The 20465-nt window shown below is 42.8% G+C and overlaps 1 protein-coding gene across 15 annotated transcripts in view; it reads right to left on the bottom strand.

Annotated features, from left to right (window-relative positions):
• The window catches only part of ptprk (protein tyrosine phosphatase receptor type K), a 156331-nt gene that overhangs the window by 12008 nt on the left and 123858 nt on the right, over nucleotides 1-20465 (bottom strand). For 4 of the 15 annotated variants that reach the window (XM_082976810.1, XM_082976813.1, XM_045720782.2 and 1 more), the window contains exons 10-18: nucleotides 19963-20164; nucleotides 17878-17983; nucleotides 15631-15901; nucleotides 15402-15438; nucleotides 8606-8741; nucleotides 7416-7451; nucleotides 2982-3011; nucleotides 677-837; nucleotides 248-283 (exon numbers count right to left, since the gene is read on the bottom strand). In XM_082976810.1, coding sequence (XP_082832936.1) covers nucleotides 248-283; nucleotides 677-837; nucleotides 2982-3011; nucleotides 7416-7451; nucleotides 8606-8741; nucleotides 15402-15438; nucleotides 15631-15901; nucleotides 17878-17983; nucleotides 19963-20164 — 1015 coding nt within the window. The remainder of the gene's footprint in view (nucleotides 1-247; nucleotides 284-676; nucleotides 838-2981; nucleotides 3012-7415; nucleotides 7452-8605; nucleotides 8742-15401; nucleotides 15439-15630; nucleotides 15902-17877; nucleotides 17984-19962; nucleotides 20165-20465) is intronic. The other 11 variants (XM_082976820.1, XM_082976819.1, XM_082976814.1 and 8 more) reach the window with 5 other exon arrangements.

The following is a 20465-nucleotide window of genomic DNA, read 5'->3' on the forward strand; positions in this document are numbered from 1 at the left end:
GATAAGTGAATGTGGAGGCTAGTCATTCTGACTGTGGTAGTGTATATTGTCAGGGCTAGAGTGAGTTGTACGTGACTAACCAGACTCAACACAGAGACAATCAATGGACGGGTTTACAATGGACGGCTACAGGTTTACAATGGACGGCTACAGGTTTACAATGTACGGCTACAGGACTGTGACAACGACATGCATGAGGAACACAACAAGCCATGGCAAGGCAGATGATATAGCACCAGGGCCTCACCTAACACTGCCGTTGGCACAAGTGGATCATTAGGCACTGTAGGGAAAAAAGTGTATGAAATACATTCCGGAAGGCTTGAATAAGCTGCATCACACAACTGAATTATACAATTCCAGGGGCAAGATGAACAGAGCATAAGATTAGAAGAAATTCTACCAAAATATCCTGTGCCAACAGTTCAAATCATTAAAGGCATTCATTCATATCTTGGGATTTTCCTATTATGTATTTTAAAGTAAAAATATGTAAGGTTAAAGGGCAACTTAACACCTCTCTTCAGAGCCTGTCTCATGGACCCTTCTTGGTGTTAGGGTCTTTCCCAATGTAAGGCATTAGATTATCTAACTGTCAGGAGCCTTTCTCACATGTATCATGTTTTTGTGGAGGGTGGTGTTCCCCAGGGAACTGTCTTAGGACCATTATGCTTACATCTGTTGCTGAAGTTGTGGGAGTCCATAAAGGTGACGGCCATGGGATCCTCAGCGTGGAGCGTGCTCTGATCAGCATAACTGCGGTCCATGGCGTTCACCATATGGGTCATTTCCTGCCGAGTGTTCCCGATGGCGTCTTTGCGCTTCTTGGCCAGTTTCCTGAAGGATCGGACGAGCAGGTTAAAATACCACAAAAACACATTGCCATCGATTATTCATACACAACAGGAAAAACTAAAGGGAAAGAGATGAAAGAGAAAAGCTCATCTCCATGACAACAGACCATTGGTTTGGCTTTCACATACGGCCTTAAAAAAAAGTATTTTTCATCCAATAATAGGTGAAAACCTCACAAATACTCTATTATTAGGGTCAAGTATCATTCAGTACACTGTAGGAAACATATAGGGGGAAATCCAAAAGGAATCAAAATCATGCAGGAGTAACTTCTGCTTCGAGGGGGACAGGTAGATGCTTCATGCTAAGGTGAGAGGTTGCTGCATGTCATCCCCAGTCTGGGCTCTGACATACACATTCTGAGAAATGGGGACTCCCTGATTGGTTGATGATCTATTGATCATTTCACCTGGACAGGAGTTGATTGGGTTAATACAGTATATTAGCAAGGTTAATATGCCAAATCGGTTGATATGCCAAATCGATTGTGTACGGACTTACTCATTGGCCCCTGACTGAGAAAAGCCGATTGAACGCCTACAAGACTGGGAGGTTTCCATTTCAAGGGCAATTACGAGTTTCACTACATTTGAATTGTAAAAAGGAGCACTGCGATGAAAACACAGACCCACTCTGTTCTATTCCTAGTTCCTTATTCCACTTTGTGAGCACCCTGAAGAAAGGTGTTGCAGTATAAATTGTCCTCTGATTGGAGTTTTCAGATTGCAGTTAGATGAAAGCACTGAGATGGGGTTTTAAGGAGCCACTCTAGTGAAATTGAAGGGAGGACTCTCTGTGCTAGAGAAGAGACAGATGGGACAGCAGGAGAAAGAGACCAAATACTATAATTTCATACTGTTCTAGTAAAATGACAATTACAGACAGAATATACTAATTTCTGCCCATCATAAATTGGAAGTGGATCGAAAATAGGCAAGCACAGCATGGGGTCAATTATATCAAGAGTCATGAGAAAATTATCCAGCTTCCATTTTGAGCCTTTTAATTGCCTTTGATAGAGGCAAACTGTAGGATACCTCACTTTCCCGTCGGGAAAAACTGATTTAACATTTGAGGTAATTATTGGTAACTTTCTGTTTTTCAATTATTCCAAACTTAACAGGATATAATTGTCAAAATGTCCCCCAGCGCTAACAAATTTGGTGTCCTAAAATCGCTTGAAGGAACTATCCGAAGCCAGCATAAGATGTTCACTGTGAAACTGATACAGTATCTTTCATTTTCATGGAGAGAAAAAAAATCATTAATAAAAACTGAAACAAATGTATCCTGTGTCGGGGGGAATCATCTCTGAAATGCTGAAAAGGCTCATTCACCTGAATTCACTTGAGGTTGGGTGTCACTTCTTGGCGTGAAATGAAAAATGATTGTGAGAAATACAAAAATGAGAGGAGTTGGAAGGTAAATGCAAGGCCCGTGTAGCTTAAACACACTCTCACAGAGGTGAGGGTAAAATGGCAAGCATGTCGAATGGTAGATCATGTGAGCGCATCGGCAGACTGATGCCGTCTTGTCAGGACAACAGATCGGGGAGTATCTCTCTCTCTCGTTGCAGCCCTTGTGGAAAGCACCGCAGTGTGGAGATGGCTGTCTACTGTCTACTGTACAGCAGGAGAAGAACCAACACCAACCCAAAGAGGAAACCCTCTGCCACCAACAATCAAATCAACCAATTGGAAAGGGCTTATGAGATATAGAAGACATACAACACAAGCAGTGTGCATGTGTAGAGGCACACAGATTACCCCATATATCCTTTCAATGGACAAAGGAGGTCCAGGAGATGAAGAAGATGAATGAAATACATGAGTTATTGACATACAACCACATGCACTCAGATTGAACACAGGACACAAAGTGCAGCATTCTTTTTTCAAATAACACCGCTTTTGGGTCATGACGACTTTGGTTTGGAGAGCGTTTCGAAAGCATGTTCGAGCTGGTCAATGGCAATGGGAATTGGATCTGAGCGATATGCGTTTTCACTTGAAAAAAGGATACTGCATCTTTAAAACACTACATAACTAACCAAGGACAAGTGCACTCATTGTATTTTTGGGTTTGTTTGTTTCTGTTTTGTTGTTGTTGTTTGTCTGTTTACTTACAGGTAATATGAGTAAGAATAGTAGCTCCTCCTGGTACGCAAATCAGAGACAGCAGGATAAAGAAATATTGGTGAATGCAAAGTGGGAATCAGTCGGATCAACAAAAGCAGAAAAAAAAGTACAAAACAACAACATTTTATCTCTATGAATTAACTTCCTTAATGTTGAATTTCATTTTTTTTTTTTTACATGCATTCCTTCAAATTGAGCTTCATGCAGTTTTATGTTCCAGTGTAATTGAAGATAGTGTGCAAGAAAATGATTTTCATTACAAACATGTTAATAGTTCATATTTTTGTTCTGGTTGAATTTTGGAATTTCGGGTGTAATCATTAATGTCATGCATTAAATACTGTCTCATTCACTTGGACAGTCAGACCATCTTAAGACTGACTGTTGGTGTTGTGGACTCATCATTAGATTTAGGCTACAGTGTTTACATATGAAAAGTAATGTCTTGATCAGCATAATGGATATACAGAGCTGCAAAACAAATTGCAGCAAACTAAAGAACAAGCTGCTTGCTACCTGGAAAACAAGCAATGTCATGGACCACCATTTTAAAGATGCAGTATCTTCTTTAAGTTTATTTCAATAAGGGAACCACATATTCATTATTTGTATTAGATCAATGAATTGTGTCTTGCCCATAAGTGTCGATCTTCCCAGCAACTAGTGTTTGTAATGTAATCATCAAATATCAATTCACAACTTCCCTTCACACATGGCATGACCATTCAAGAAAAACAACATGTAAACAAAAGAAGTATACAAATCTTGCCACAGCATTTACGTTTTGGCTTCAACCTTGATTGTTTCTGTGCAAAGCAATTACGAGATTACAATATCCACTTCATTAACTTCTATTGCTTTGAGTTCTACTCTACTGGTCACCTGATTTTGGAAGAAAATCAAGTCATTGCAACTAACAAGAGGAAGAGAGATTCAGACACACAGGCTCACTGGGTGTGAGAAAAAGACACCTTTCTTATTATATTTGACGGACTGAGAGGATGTCTAGCTGACAACTAAACCTGGTTGACTATAGCACCAACAGCAACCATCAACTACACTGAACAAAAATATAAACGAATCATGCAACAATTTCAAATATTTGACTGAGTTACAGTTCATGAAAGGAAATCAGCCAATTGATTGAAATGAATTTGGCCCTAATCTATGGATTTCTGTTAGCCACAGATACCTTAAACATTATTTTTTTAAGTAGGGGGGTGGATCAGAAAACCAGTCAGTATCTGGTGACCACCATTTGCCTCATGCAGCGTGACATCTCCTTCGTATAGAGTTGATCATGCTGTTGATTGTGGCCTGTGGAATGTTGCCCCACTCCTCTTCAATCGCTGTTCGAAGTCACTGGATATTGTCAGGAACTGGGACACGCTGTCGCACACGTCGATTCGGAGCATCCCAAACATGCTCGATGGGTGACATATCTGGTGAGTATGCAGGCCATGGAAAAACTGACATTTTCAACTTCCAGGAATTGTGTACAGATCCTCACGACATGCTGAAGGCACTATGTTCACAACGTTGACATTAGCAAACGGTTTGCCCACATGACGCCATACACGTGGTCTGCAACTGTGAGGCCGCTTGGGCGTACTGACAAATTCTCTAAAACAATGTTGGAGGCGGCTTCTGGCAACAGCTCTGGTGGACATTCCTGTAGTCAGTATGCCAATTGCACGCTCCCTCAATACTTGAGACATCTGTGGAATAATGTTGTGTGACAAAACTGCACATTTTATTAGTGGCCTTTTATTGTCCCCCAGCACAAGGTGCACCTGTGTAATATCAGGCTGTTTAATCAGCTTCTTGATATGCCGCACCTGTCAGGTGGATGGATTATCTTGGCAAAGGAGAAAAGCTCACTAACAGGGATGTAAATAAATTTGTGCACAACATTTGAGAGAAATAAGCTTTTTGTGTGTATGAAAACTTTCTGGAATTCATCTCATGAAACGAACACTTTACATGTTGCATTTTTATTTTTGTTCAGTGTACATTCAAGATATCCACAATAGGTTAAGCTAACTAGTTCCAAAACAAATGCATTTCTCTCTTTATATTGATTTTCACAGGCGTTCTCTTTACTTTGGGGACAAAGGGACATTAGTCATACTTCAGAATTCAATTACCATCAGTACTTTTAATCCATTCCAATGGGATTCGGAGCTTATGGCTCATTAGCACTCAATGTACCCCCATTGCTCTAAACACCAGTCCTTTTTAAGGCTGAAATTACAAACCAGGAAGCCATCCAAAAACTGAAAAGCAGGCGCTGCAATTAATGCCAATGACTTATATGAAAACTATCCAATGAAATGAACCCCTTCCCATCTCTCTGAAAAAGATTCTAAACCACAGGGAATAGATTAGCTAGATCTATTACAAAACATTGAACTACTATGCAACCACGACAATAGTACACCAACACTAAACCAACACAAACCAATTGTTTGTAATACTGAACAAAGACGTTTGTATATGCCAGACTTACTGTAGCATAATACAAAAGTCACTCTTGACCCAAAGGAGCAATGACAAAGTCCCTTTCTTTTAATATCAGAGAAAAGGAAACGTTGCTATTGTCACTCAACCCACGTCTGTCACTCACGACCAGGGAAAAAAAAAGACTCTGGTCGTGACCTTCTCCTCTTATCTCCACGAAGCAAGCCTGGACCGGCCTCACTAAATCTTAAACACCCAGTGAAGAAAATGGAGAAGAAAAAGAGTGAGGAGAGAAGGAAGGGAAAGGCGGAATAAATAAGGAAGCTAAAGAAATGACCTGTGGTGCAGGAGGGTGTGGCAGAATGAGATTTCTCTGAAGTTGAAAGGTTATAGAGGGGGGTGGCAGGGGAAATTAGGAGGGAGACAGCTGAAAATGAGCATAGGTCGTTAGGAACGAGGCCCTAATTGGCAGAACATCTAGAGAGACGCAGAGGCTGCTCTGCCAATTACGATTCATTTGGAAGGCTCACTCATCAGTAGTCACAGGCACTGCTTGACTGTCCAACACTTTAAACAAAGATACACTGTACACTCAGTGTACAAAACATTATGAACACCTGCTTGTTCCATGACAGACTGACCAGGTGAATCCAGGTGAAAGCTATGATGCCTTATTGATGTCACCTGTTAAATCCACTTCAAATCAGTGTAGCTGAAGGGGAGGAGACAGGTTAAATAAGGATTTTTAAGCCTTGAGACAATTAAGACATGGATTGTGTATGTGTGCCATTCAGAGGGTGAATGGGCGAGACATAAGATTTAAGTGCCTTTGAATGGGGTATGGTAGTAGGTGCCAGGTGCACCGGTTTGTGTCCAGAACTGCAAAGCTGCTGGGTTTTTCACGCTCAACAGTTTCTGTGTATATCAAGAATGGTCCACCACTCAAAGAACATCCAGTCAACTTGACACAACTGTGGGAAGCATTGGAGTCAACATGGACCAGCATCCCTGTGGAACGCTTTCGACACTTTGTAGAGTCCATGCCCCAACGAATTGAGGCTGTTCTGAGGGCAAATCGGGGGGCAAAACATGTTCTTAATGTTTTGTACACTCAGTGTATGAATGAGAGGAACACCTCTCATTCATCAACCTCATTTGCTTCTCCAGTACCCTCCGGATTATTGGCACTAATGTCATTCCAGTTCATTGTGATGTTCATGTGTTTGTTTAAGCTGGATGATTAGATACTGTGTAGGTCAACCTGAAAAAAAAAAATGAATTGAAAAATCCTTCATCAACGACCCATGAACTATATTGGTGTTATCATCTGTGTTAATTATGTGAGATATCAATATGTATATTCTTACATGGTAATTGACTTCTAAGATGAGAGTGAAAAACTGTCATTCTGTTAAATGTCCACACGATGGTGCCATATGTCATGGAAAGAGAGAGAGAGAGAGAGAGAGAGAGAGAGAGAGAGAGAGAGAGAGAGAGAGAGAGAGAGTGCAGGGTAATGGCTCCTCTACGCATATCATTCCTGCTAAACCTGTTCAGCATGTAGAGATGTGCTCCGACTGGGGATAGGCGCGTGTAATCGATATTTTCCCTTTAAAACAATCTCAATTTCTTTGGAGAATAATAGAACACGTGGGCTTTCCAAAGCATTCATCACAGGTGCTGGGGACAGTTCAGTTTGCCAGTGTTCATTACAAAACCTTTTCTGAAAAACTGAACGAAATCAATAGGAGGTTCACAAAGTAATTACAGCACGACATAATTTACTCTCTCAAGGCCCCAGATCCTTCCTGATCTCTGCACCCTGCCTCCTCCAACGTGACCCCAAGTGTGTGTGTGTGTGTGTGTGTGTGTGTGTGTGTGTGTGTGTGTGTGTGTGTGTGTGTGTGTGTGTGTGTGTGTGTGTGTGTGTACATATTTGTATCAACAAATAAAAACACACACCTGACTGACCAATTCTTCGTAGTAAAGCCTCCATGACTAAAAAGAGAAGTAGCATTTAGACAACAACAGAAGTTTGGGATTGTATATCAGCCCATAACCTTTCAAAATACGGTCTATTCCTCCATAACTTGTCTAAGTAGGAAAATACTAACACAAAAGTATAGTAAAAGCATGTTGAGTTTGGACTTAATCAATTCCACTAACAGTCAATACTAGATAGCACAGGAGTTCATATAGGCTCAACCCACTCTCTGCATCAGTGGCTGTCTATTGGTGATGACTGGGGGCTGTTAGTTTGCCAATTAATGACTTTAACACAGTTAGATGGTCAACACAGTCAAACACCACAGAATAAAGGCCGGGAAATGTAAAGAAATCTAGTGGAATAACCATGCAATAAACAGTGTTCTGAATTAGTTGAATGAAGCAGTGCCAGAATTACTGAGTGGGATGAGGAGGTAAAGCAGGTGACAAAATGATTGACCTTGAAGCTAGTAGAAACTGCGCACAGCTCAATATCGCTGTTACAGTAGGTATCCTGAATGCAACGCTCAACAAAAAGCTGGCCACCTTCTTGTAAATGACAGCATAAAAGCAGAAACCCTTGAACAAGTGCTAACGACCCACAGTAAATCACATCTGAATACTACCTATTCATTAGAAGACAGGCCTCAAATAAATATTCCACTTTGCAGCAAAGCTTGGGGGTGTTGTCTGTTCGCATTGTACTCCACTGGTATGCACTTGTGTGAGTACACATCCACTTCAAAACTCGTGGCTTTTCAGACCAGCCACTTCAGATATAAAATCTCAGAAGATGTTAAGAGAACCTGGGGAAATCTATATGCTCATAAATTCACTGTGCTGCTCTGAGAGACGGGCCTTATGGGTCCTCGTCTAAATCAGCTGCACGTACAGTACTCTGCCTGCTTCCCCTTGAAACTCAATCCAACTCCCTACCAAACCCTGGTAAAACAGTATTAGACATACAGTACTGTAAGTGTCTCCCCTCCTCTCATCCCTCCTTCCTCCTCCTCCTAGTGTACTGTAGGCTGACTGATAGTCATGACCCAGCCTTCACAGAAGTCATGGTTATGCTGATGGCATGGGATGGGGTAGAGGATGCGCTCATGGTGTCGCATAGAGCCAGTAACCCAGCGTTTCCTGTTTGACGACGGTGCTCCACTCACCTCTTCTTGACCAGGAGAATGGTTACCAGCACAAGCAGGATGAACACCAGCACCCCAGCACTGATGCCAGCGATCTTCACCACCCTGTCTGTCTGCTTAGCCGGGTCCGGGATCACCTCTGGTTCCTCTGTAGCTCCTAGGCAACAGATTAGAAACAAAGAGAAATGAACCAACAAAAAAAAAGGGAGATTGTTGTAGTTTTGACCAGGAAACACATGACTTGAAAGGGCATGGTGCAAAAGTGAGTCTCTCCCAGCGGAACCATGCTTTCTTCAACCATAATGATCACTTTAGTTGACCAGATGGTGGTCCACTCCAACGCCACATGCATTCTGTTCCATCACACATGAAAACATACACTCCTAGATTTACTGTGGACGTCTTCCAGATTGAGCCATGTCACAGCAATGATTTGAGCACAAACACATTCAGAAAGACATCTAAAGACATAGCTACTCGTATTTCAATACACCGATATTCCCATTACCGTATAATATCTTTGTGCACTGGTTCTACACACACTAATATCATGATTAGGTTGGGTTTTCTACTAAATGCCTTCAGAATTGAATTTCTAATTATATTCCATACCCCCCATGGTCCCACGAGACTTTCCACGCATAAATTCATCTGCGGTCTTTCAATATTTTCTAAATGTTCAAAGCCATTAACTTCTGTAAAGCATTGGGTGTGGATCTTCATTATAAAACAAAGAATCAACTATGATATCTTAGTACCCAACGGGTTATTTGCTAAACTAACTACAAATAGGGACATACGCAAATACTGTCGAATGTGAACAGCTAAAAAAAAAACGATGTACCAAATAATAAAAGTGAAAACAATCTAAATATCTACACTGATATTGTTCCCTCTTTGATATATTGTAATATTTTGCTATTGATAAATTCAAACGCAATAATCCTCTTTCTAATGCAAAACACACCAAAAAAAACTAAGCCTAATACTTCCCTCTACTCTCTGGTCTCCCAGCACTTAGTAAAATGTGTTTCCTACAGTAGTGGTACACTGTAATACTATTGTACAATTTCAACAACATAATTATTCTCTTGACCTAAGTCCTATATCTCCTATAACCTTCAGGGTGAATATGATGTACAAAGGATATTTATATCCCTATACAACAATGAACCTAGTACATTCATTCATACAATAGCATAGCCCTTTTATGTCAACAGCTGAATAATAACCAACCGTTTCCTATCAGCGAAAGGAATGACAAATATGACAACTCCCATCTTACCCATCCTCAGATCAAACGGAAGGTGTTTACGGAGACTGATACAATGGGCTGCCTGGCACAGACTTGAAAACATGAGCAAAGCCCATCTTCAACCAGCACTCAAGCCATTATTCCTCAGGATCAATTCAATGGCCTAGTTCCTACCATGGGAGAGAATACCAACAAGCTGGCATCTGTGTCACTAGAGGGGCCACTCTTGTGTATTTCACTAACTCACCACCCTGAGGCAAGAGGACAACTAAAATCTTCCAAAAACAGACTACACCCCCCCCACCCCTTTTAAAAAGCTTTCAAGAGCACAGCAGGTTTTAAATAAGTGCTGATTTCTATGACCCTCAAATCCTTTTTTATATCAAGAAAGGGAAAATCAATGGTCAGTGTTTTTCAGAGAGCAGGTTGCCATAATCTTAACAAACAGAGCAAACGGACTATTTCAGTTGGAAAGACTGTGGTCTCACAGCTAGATATTTCCACTGAAAATTGTGCGTAGAACATAATCTGTGATCAGAGAGATCGCTAACAAGTTGTGGATGGATGAAACTACCCTAGAGAACATGTCCAACAGCCACTAAAACACATCTAGGAACCGAAAGCTGGATGTATGTAGCAGGAAGGAAGTGGTCTCTGGGGCTAAAACTAATCTCTGTCAGTGTAGGGGGGGGGGGCTTTAGGGGCATACCCTTTGGGACTGCCTGTTGTACTTGACAGTGAGCCCCCTACCTCACACACCCCTCTCCATGTGCCTCTGCAAATCTCTCCCTCTTGCTATCAGGTTGGAGGGAGACGGAACGTCTACAGAAAGTGTCCCAGAGGAGCAGGACAAACTGTCCTTGTCTCTCACGTTGTCACCCACTAACCATGCCGCCGGCTTTAACACTTCAACACTCCTACAGCTCCTCTCTCTCTGTTTGACAGCTCTTTCACCCTCACTTTAGCCATGCTATCGTACCCAGGAAAATTACTGTACAGAAACAATTTTCTGGTATTTAAGTCCGGTTCAAACGCATTTAGAAAAAAAATAATCTGCTAAATTAACTGAAGCAGAATAGTTTGGATCTGCTGAGAGTATTCCTAAACGTAGCCATACGGTGATAAACAAGGCTGGACATTACTAGGATAGAACAATGAGTCGTTCTGTCAAAGGTTGCTTATCATTCATTGCGGCAAATATTATGGAACAAAGGAATGAAAGAGTCAGTCACAGAAAAAATGTCACCTTTTCCCCAGTTGTTTTCTTCTTCCACATGGTAAAACAGCGGCATTAAATAATCTCATAGGCATACATAACACTAATCCACTCAATGCTTTACATGCAACAACCGGACTATGCCATCAAGAGCACTATAACAAATGTAATATGGAGCACAACAAGAAAACCAATAGATTTACTAGCAGAGGAGGTTTCACAATAGATGTTGACACCAGTTAAAAAGGTTATTTTATCAGGTCTGAAGCCCGGTATCAAATGTTTTAAGGTATTGCTTGAGACATAATCCCCATCTTGCCTCAAGAATACTTATGTTTCTGTTAGAGCTTATGAGATACATTCATGAAAAAAATACAGGAGGAAATTCAAATGGAATTGGATTACAACTATTTTGTAGATAAAATTCCCGGCTTAAAATGAACATCTATTTTCATTCCTGACGGTGGGCTACACGGCAGAGCCCTCAAATTCTGTCTGGATTAGTTTGACAACCTTCAGGCCAATGCGCTTCGGAGACATTTGTACGCGGAAAACAATTAATGACAACCGTTAAAAAATATAAAAAATTTAAAAACAAAGCTTTCATATCCAATTAAGTTAGGGCAATTAAGGTGGTTCTCAATTCAGAGAATGAGAGCACTTCTAGCATTTAATCTATCACAAATGGAAAGCGTGAGTGATTGAGTGTGACAGGCACAAGTGGCCAAAGCCTACACATACTCCAAGTGGATACTGCATGGACACACACATAGCTACTTGAAATTCTGAGCAGGACACAGTTCTGGGAAATGGACCGTTTATTGTTCAGACTAAACAACATTGTTAAGGGAGGATGTAACACTTACATCTGTTGTGCCTTACTCTCATATAGGCTTATTTCGTTATTATTACCGGATTCATAAATCAACAAGCTACGTTTGGTATTCTCCTTTTCCAGTCATGAAACCACCCCACCCCTAATTGAAGTGACACTGACAACACGGGCACACATAATTGTGACACTAATAAAAATCATCCACAGTTCAGTCACTTCATAAGAGTGTGTTGATGTGGCCAATGGATTCTCTCTACCAAAGCCATGATGAAAGATACTACACTATTTTTTCCTGTCCGATCTTTGAAATGAACAACAAGTCCAACCCCTGTTGTGTCAATGCATAGACAGCTGTTTACGGATTATAGATACAGCGATTTCCACGTCTGATAATCTAATAGCATTTGTGGGCTGATTTCTAAGCTTGGCCTTATAAATACACAGCACTTACTATATAAATCTACATCTTAACTGATTAGTAAGAACTGTATTACAGGGATACTTGTCCGAATCAATGTGAAAAACACACAAACACATAAATATGAGTCCAATTGATAAGCATAGAGATAAAGCTAAATTAATCTACGTTAATAATACACCATTGTGGGTGACAACACAATCACTGATGATGAGTTTCCACGTTGGAACTTGTCCTATTCTATCAGTGACGTAATGTAAGGCAAGCAAGCGTGTCATTCCTAGCAAGAACAGCGTCAGTGATGTCAACCTTCGCTGAAAGCTGATGTAGCTATACTGATTAGCATTACCTGCCACCTTAGGCTGATATCCGAGATCAGATGTTTTGATCAGGAGATGTTTTGCCAGTAGCAATATCATCATATAGCTCTCTACTGAAGAACATTAGGGTTTTGCTAGTTTCATACCTCCTAGTTTTCATACCTCCTAGTGGAATTCAAGTTGCTGCTGGGGTACATTCATCTTTTTTACACTTTAGTCATTTAGCAGATGCTCTTATCCAGAGCGACTTACAGTTAGTGCATTCATGTTAAGATAGCTAGGTGCTCCGCATGCAAGTACCATGGTCTTGTAGTGGATGCGAGCTTCGACTGGAAGCCAGTGGAGTGTGCGGAGGAGCGGGATGAAATGAGAGAACTTGGGAAGGTTGAAAACCAGGCGGGCTGCTGGATAAGTTGCAGGGGTTTGATGGCACAAGCGGGGAGCCCAGCCAACAGCGAGTTGCAGTAGTCCAGATGGGAGAGGACAAGTGCCTGATTAGGACCTGCACAGCTTCCTCTGTGAGGTAGTGTCATACTCTACGGATGCTTTGATGTTTGCAGAGAACGACAGGTTGTTGTCCAGGGTCACGCCAAGATTCTTTGCACTCTGGGAGGGCAACACTGTGGAGTTGTCAACCGTGATGGAGAGGTCTTTGAGCGGGCAGAAAGAGCAGTTCCGTCTTGTCGAGGTTGAGCTTGAGGTGGTGGGCCGACATCCAAGTTGAGATATCTGCCAGGCACACAGAGATGAAGGGGGAAGGAGAAAAGTAGTTGAGTGTCATCCGCATAGCAATGATAGAAGAGACCACATGAGGATATGGCAGAGCCGAGGGACTTGGTATATAGAGAGAAGAGCAGATGGCCTAGAATTGAGCCCTGGGGGACACCAGTAGTGAGAGTATGTGGTGCAGACACAGATCTTCTCCACGTCCCTGGTAGGAGCGGCCTGCCAGGTAGGATGCAATCCAAGAGTGTGAATAGCCTGAAACGCCCAGCCCTGAGAGGGTGGAGAGGAGGATCTGATGGTTCATGGTGTCGAAGGCAGCGGATAGATCTAGGAGGATGAGAACAGAGGAGAGAGAGTCAGCTTTGGCGGTGCGGAGAGCCTCCGTGAAACAGTGAAGAGCAGTCTTGGTTGAGTGACCCGTCTTGATGCCTCACTGGTTAGGGTCAAGAAGATTGTTCTGAGAGATAACGAGAAAGATGATCAGCGACAGCACGCTCAAGTGGTTTGGAAAGAACAGCAAGAAGGGATACAGGTCTATAGTTTTTGACGTCAGATGAGTCGAGTGCTGGTTTCTTGAGGAGGGGAGCAACTCGGGCCATTTTGAAGTCAGAGCAGACACAGCCAGTGTTCAGGGATGAGTTGATGAGGGAAGTGAGGAATGGGAGAAGGTCTCCAGAGATGGTCTGGAGAAGGTGGGAGGGGATGGGGTTGAGCGGGCAGGTTGTCGTGCGGCCAGACCTCCCTAGTCACAGAATGTCATCTGGAGAGAGAGGGGAAAAAGAGGTCAAGGCGTAGGGTACTTCTGTGTGATTGAGACCAGTCAATAGGCTGAGTGAATGAGTAGCGGATGTCGTCACCCTTTTTTTCAAAGTGGTTGACAAAGTCGTCCGCAGAGAGGGAGGAGTGAGGGGGGATGGAGGATTATGGAGGCAGGAGACGGTGGAAAATTGTTTCCTAGGGTTAGAGGCAGAAGCTTGAAATTTAGAGTGGTAGAAAGTGGCTTTAGCAGTGGATACAGAGGAAGAGAAGGTAGAGAGGAGGGAAAGGATGATAAGTCCTCCGGAAGTTTCGTTTTCCTCCTTTTTTTTGCTCAGCTGCCCGCAGCCCTGTTCTGTAAGCTCGCAATGAGTCACTCCGCCATGGAGCAGGAGGGGAGGGCCAAGCCGGCCGGGAGGAAAGGGGACAGTGCGAGTCATAGGATGCAGAAAGGGAGGAGAGTAGGGTCGAAGAGGCAGAATCAGGAGACAGGAGGGAAACGGATTTAGCAGAAGGGAGAGATGATAGGATAGAAGAGGAGAAAGTAGTGGGAGAGAGAGAGAAGTAGGGTGGAACTCAATTACCTGTCGACTTGATGGGACTATTGCTTCTATGTCGCCTAGCCTAGTGCCTTTTGAATGCGATGCTGAAGCTAAACTGACTGGCCCTTTAATTGTAGTAAGAGACATAGTCATAAGTACTTGAAATACCTGGCCAGTTAATTCCAATGCATATTCAGCATAAATGTTGTCCATAATCTATAATGCAGGTCATTTCAATAGTGCAAAGCCAGAGGACAGAGTCCATAAATCGGCAAACTATTTCCATTCGATTTACATCACGGATGAGCTGGCACTGTATGAATTGTAACAATTTAATGACCCCTCCCTCTTAATCACCAAAAACCAACAGCATGGCTTTATGGTAAAAACCAGTGAGCTTTCGCTCTATCTGTGAAATCCCAAGGGTTGGCACTGCTAGCCCCCTGTTCCCACAGAAACAAGCTGTTCACCAGAGAAGGTGCTTTATAAGCGCGAATGTTACAAATAAATAAGCTTTCCTTAATTCTGCCTCAATCCAGATCCTCGCTGCACGACAATTCTCTTGGAAGAGCGACAGAAAATAAAGTGGCACGCGCATTATCACGTAACAGTTCTTTGTCAGAGCACGAGAGAGGGCATTCATTGGCTACTGGGAAAAGTGAAATCCAACTGTACTGTACAGTCAATGCATTAATATTGGGCAAGAAGGACTTTTGTTGTTGTACAAATAAGAAAAATGGAAGTCTTACCTTTTGTTGCAAGTCTCAGACATTGTGTTTTGGTTTCCTGTGGGAAATAAACAAACAAAACAAATAAAATACAATACAACATAAGGATTTTAATTCATTCAAAAGGGTGGGGTGGCAAACAATGCTCCTCGACGTAAAACTCAGTTTTAAGACAGACTTAAAACCCCAATAACCCAATGAGGTAACATTAGAGAATCCTATTGGCTGATAGAGCGTGGTGTATATTCACCTTCTCCACACTGCTGACGGCCTGGAAGTAGATGTTATAGTTCTTCCTGGGCGCGAGCGGAGGGTTCCAGAAGCCGTGGTATGTCTTGTTGTCGCCCACCGTGAACGGAGAAGGCTCCGGAAGGTTCCCAGGCGGGAGTTCTGCCGCAAAGTAATACGGCGAACCGCCACTGGAGGCGTGGAAGGAGACTGGGACCTGGTAGCAGTCCACGGAGCTGGCCTCCCTGCGTGTGCGATGAGGATTCAGCTCCTCCACTACGATCTGATAAGCACTGCGGAGAGGAACAGGACATCACAGGCAATCAGTCCCCACAAAACAACACAGGCAAACAAAGTCAGCTAGCCAAACAAAAGCAGGCTAATCTTAAAGCAATCTCTCACTTCACAGAGCACAGAGAGGGCATGCCAAATGAGTTGAACTCCTGGAATTAGCCCTGGCTTGGTAACATCGTAGGCCGCAGGCCATGATATCTCTACCTGAGTCCATTTATCTGCACATAGCCTTTAGCTAATAACAATCCATTCTCTCAGACTGGGAGGCTGTAGACTAAAGAGAAAGGGTTCATGAAACTCCAGTGGGAGTAAACAGGTCGTGTCTCTCATTAGTATTTCAAAGTCACACCGCTGTGCTTCGTCTCTCCCCCTAAGGGTCTTAACGTGGCAAGACACGCACTAACCACAGTGCCAGGGCAACGTATAAACACAGCGCAGAGCGAGGAGAGGAGGAGCCCCCTCACACACCCATGGAGCTGTAAACCTAGCAGAACCTCCTTCCTTCCACCCTTGGTAATGACTGCCCGAGGGTGCGTCTCTCTCTCCCCCCATCCGCCCTTCCCTCACCATTAGCGCCCAGCGGCATGACAGCCTTCGCCACCTCCCTGACCTTCCATAGCTCCTATTTTAGCTCAAAGCGCCGCAGATCTAAAATGCAAGTGACACTCCATAATGCCGGGCGCAGATGGACACAAAATCTGCCCCTTTCCACCGAAATAGAGTGAGTGCTCTGGCTCGTTTCCTCTTCCTTGTATTGCTTGTCAAACTGTTACAAATTACCTGAGCAGATGGCCTGAGGCTCATTATAGCTCAATCCCTAATACACACCTTAACCAACCCTCTCTAAATTACTGCTGCACAGAGTTGCTGCGTGATTAGCCAATCAGCTTTCATCAGAGCTTGGCCAGTTTTACGGTGCACATCCAAAACTGGTCAAATTAAACTATCCTTTTGATAATGCACTCAGGCCACAATCTGTCCAATTCCGAACCACTGTCCATTTTAAAAACACACGTCTTTGTTTCGTTGGTACTCCTAAATCCTTTAAAGGCCCATGCCTTTACTACGTCATCCGTTTCGTGTGACATGTTACGTCCTGAAAAATGCTATGTTTTATATCATTTTTTTGGCTTTTCGTATGATATGTTACGAATCCGTTTCGTACAATATGTTACGAATTTGTTCCGCTTAAGATCCTGGAATGTATCTTTAATTGTTACACAGAAATGATTTGATATTGAGATAAAAACGGCTGCATTGGACCTTTAAGATGGTAAAAACAGAACATAATCCTAGTGGCAGTGTATTTCCCAATCCTAATACCCACCCTCCATTGCATATTTGGTATGTGATTATGCGATTAATCTTTATGATATTTGTAACAATACTCAACACAACATCTGTATCCCAGACAAAAAAAACAGCCACATTTAGAGGGGGTGTGACATATTAGCAACAACTGCCACATCTACTGAGTGAGTGCCTGTGAGGAAGAAATGTGGTCAGCTGGTTTTGTATTCAGGGCTGTTGTCCTTCCCCTCCCCATCTGCGGCCCCTCCAATTTCACAATCGAAGCCCAGGCCTGGCCGCATAATAGCTGATTTACTGAATCTAAGAGCAAAGAGTTATCTTCAAATTCCCTTTATGACAAGTACCTTCAAACTCCATATCCCTGCCGATTGTGATAGGGGAGGGGAAATGAAAAGGCACAGGCCAACAATGGCCAAATCAAATAGAGATCGGGCAGGGCCATGGACCTGAATATCTAAATTCCCTGCAGAGTCTCTGCAAACGTTACCCAGCACTGCTCTCTCTATTTGTGGGCTGTGCTGCATTTAAGGGACAGGGAGGGACAGGGAACAACACGACACAAAACGTCCTGACAGAGAGGTCAGGCAAACGGATGGAGGAGCTTCATTAAAAGGATTGGATGGAACCTTTGGACTAGAACAAAGCCAGGCATTAGTTCTCCTACCTGATAGGGGCACCTTTGGCCTGAGCTGGCTTCAGTAGGACCGTGATGGTGGTGGCCGTCTCATTCAGAAATGCCTCGGATCCATCATACTCCTCCAGAGTTGGGGCTATGGGGGGGGGGGGGGAAGACAAGAATGAAATGCAAAATCACAGATGGGAGGAAAAATGCAAAGAGTGGGGGTAATTGACGTCAATGGGGTGTACTATGTTGAAGTCTTGGGAAAAGCATGCTCCATCAAGACACATTATGTTTCATTTTGAACTTGGCTGAACTTTATTATAGTACTGCAATGTGCATTGTAAACAGCCCCTCTCCTGCTTGGAACATGTTTTCTAATGCATTTCTGAGAATTGCAACCCTAACAGTTTAGCCAAAAAGCAGGAAATGATGTTTCCTGTGTGATTACAACTAAATTGTGTACATTACATCTCTTAAAGATTGAACTAGGTGTTTAGTGCAAAAAGCACAAGGCCTCTCTTATTTAAGAAAGGCTACTGGCCTTATTTGCCAATATATCAAGAAGCTTTTAGCTTCCATTCACCTGCTTAATTTGATTGCTTTAAATGCTGGCTGTGGTTCGCATTATTATCTAATGAGGTCCTAGGCTGTCACTTCAACAGATTTCAAATACATCCCTGTCTAGTGCACGTTGAGTGCTGCCAAGATTAGAGTTGGGAAAATAGTGTGCTGAAGAAAATGACTCAGGTATGGAGAATGACAACAGGTATGGAGAATCCATATACTCCATTACGCAACCGAGGCTGATACAGTAACCATTACTGACAGATATCTCAGCGCTGTGCTTAGTATTATGGGAGAAATTGCTCTGAAAATCAAAACCCATAACCCAACCACATTATGCATTAAAATGCACGATGTTCACCCCATTTTGGTTACTTTGCTTCCTAGATGCTACTTGCAGCAGAAGTGCTACCAGACCCTTTTTAACGTAACAACAACAGGCAGGAGTGTCTTACGATAACAATTACATTATGCACCAATTTAACACAACTATGATAGCTACTTATTATATACAATAAACAATATTTCCTCTGGTACCACTCCTTGTAGTCTAGCAGCTGCAACACCCCTGCCATTGCATATGTAATCTACCATACTAGGGAGGATCCTCTTGGCCAGGTTTCCCTTGTAAAAGAGGTCTTCTGACCTCAATGGGACTTCCTGGATAAATAAAGGTTAAAGGTCCAATGCAGCGGTCTCAATATGAAATCATTTTTGGGTAACAATTAAGTGAACCTTACTGTGATTATTTTTGACCATTTGGATTGAAAACAGACAAAAATAGCTTCTTAGCAAAGAACAATTTGTCAAGCAAGAATTTTGCTAGGACTGTCTGAGTGGGGAGGGGAGAACTGAAAACTAGCAGTTATTGGCAGAGAGGTTTGGAACTCTCTTATTAGTCTATTAACTCGTTTACCACCAGGCCACCAGGCAGGCCAAAACTCCATCCTACCAAAACAGGCAGACATTTCAGGGGGTATTTTCAAACAGTTCTTACACTAAATGGGCATTATCATCATTTTCTAAATTTCACAGTATTATTCCAACCTCAGTGTGGAAATATATACTGAGTGTACAAAACATTAAGAACCATGACATAGACTGACCAGGTGAATCCAGGTGAAAGCTATGACACCTTATTGATGTCACCACTTCAAATCAGTGTAGATGAAGGGGGGAAGACATGTTAAAGAAGGATTTTTAAGCCTTGAGATAATTGAGACAGAGGGCGAATGGGCAAGACAAAAGATTTAAGTGCCATTGAACAGGGTATGGTAGTAGGTGCCAGGCTCACCAGTTTGTGCCAAGAACAGCAACGCTGCTGGTTTTTCATGCTTAATTGTTTCTGTAACTGTAACTGTGTGTATCAAGAATGGTCCACCACCGAAAGGACATCCAGTCAACTTGACACAACTGTGGAGCCAACTTGACACAACTGTGGGAAGCATTGGAGTCAACATGGGCCAGCATCCCTGTGGAACGCATTCGACACCTTGCAGAGTCCATGACCCCGACGAATTGAGGCTGTTCCGAGGGAAAAAGGGCAGGGGGGAATAATTGTACCAGAGATGTTGGTGGTGATGTTGAGTGTGGTTGGGGGCCCGAAGCCCTTGACGGTGCTGGCTCGTATGATGAACTGGTAGGTGGTGCCAGGGTGGAGCTGGTTGAAGACGTGGTGAGAAGTGTTCCAGGGCAGAGACACGATCAGAGGAGGCCGCAGTAACGGCACCGAGGGGTCAAAGGACCGAATACCACTGTAGCTGATCTGTCAGGGGAGGGAGAGGTGAGGGAAATACAATATTTACCTAATGAGCTGTCAAGAAGTGTTCAAGCAAATGGTAATGAGTTTTCTATTACATTTTGCTGTGATGGAAACTTTTTTATCCGTCTTACTGGAATGTAACTGGAATGCATATACATAGCAAAGTACAGAGCAAAGTTTTAAAAAATGAATTGTGTTTACAACATGCATACTAAGACTTGTGGTGCATATGAACACATACGGAGACAATCTCATAAACCTGAACTAAAATGTGTGATAAAGAATTTGAGCATGTGACTTCCCA

Source organism: Salmo salar, chromosome 06 (genome assembly GCF_965601325.2).
Source record: "Salmo salar chromosome 06, fSalSal1, whole genome shotgun sequence".
Lineage (NCBI taxonomy): Eukaryota > Metazoa > Chordata > Actinopteri > Salmoniformes > Salmonidae > Salmo > Salmo salar.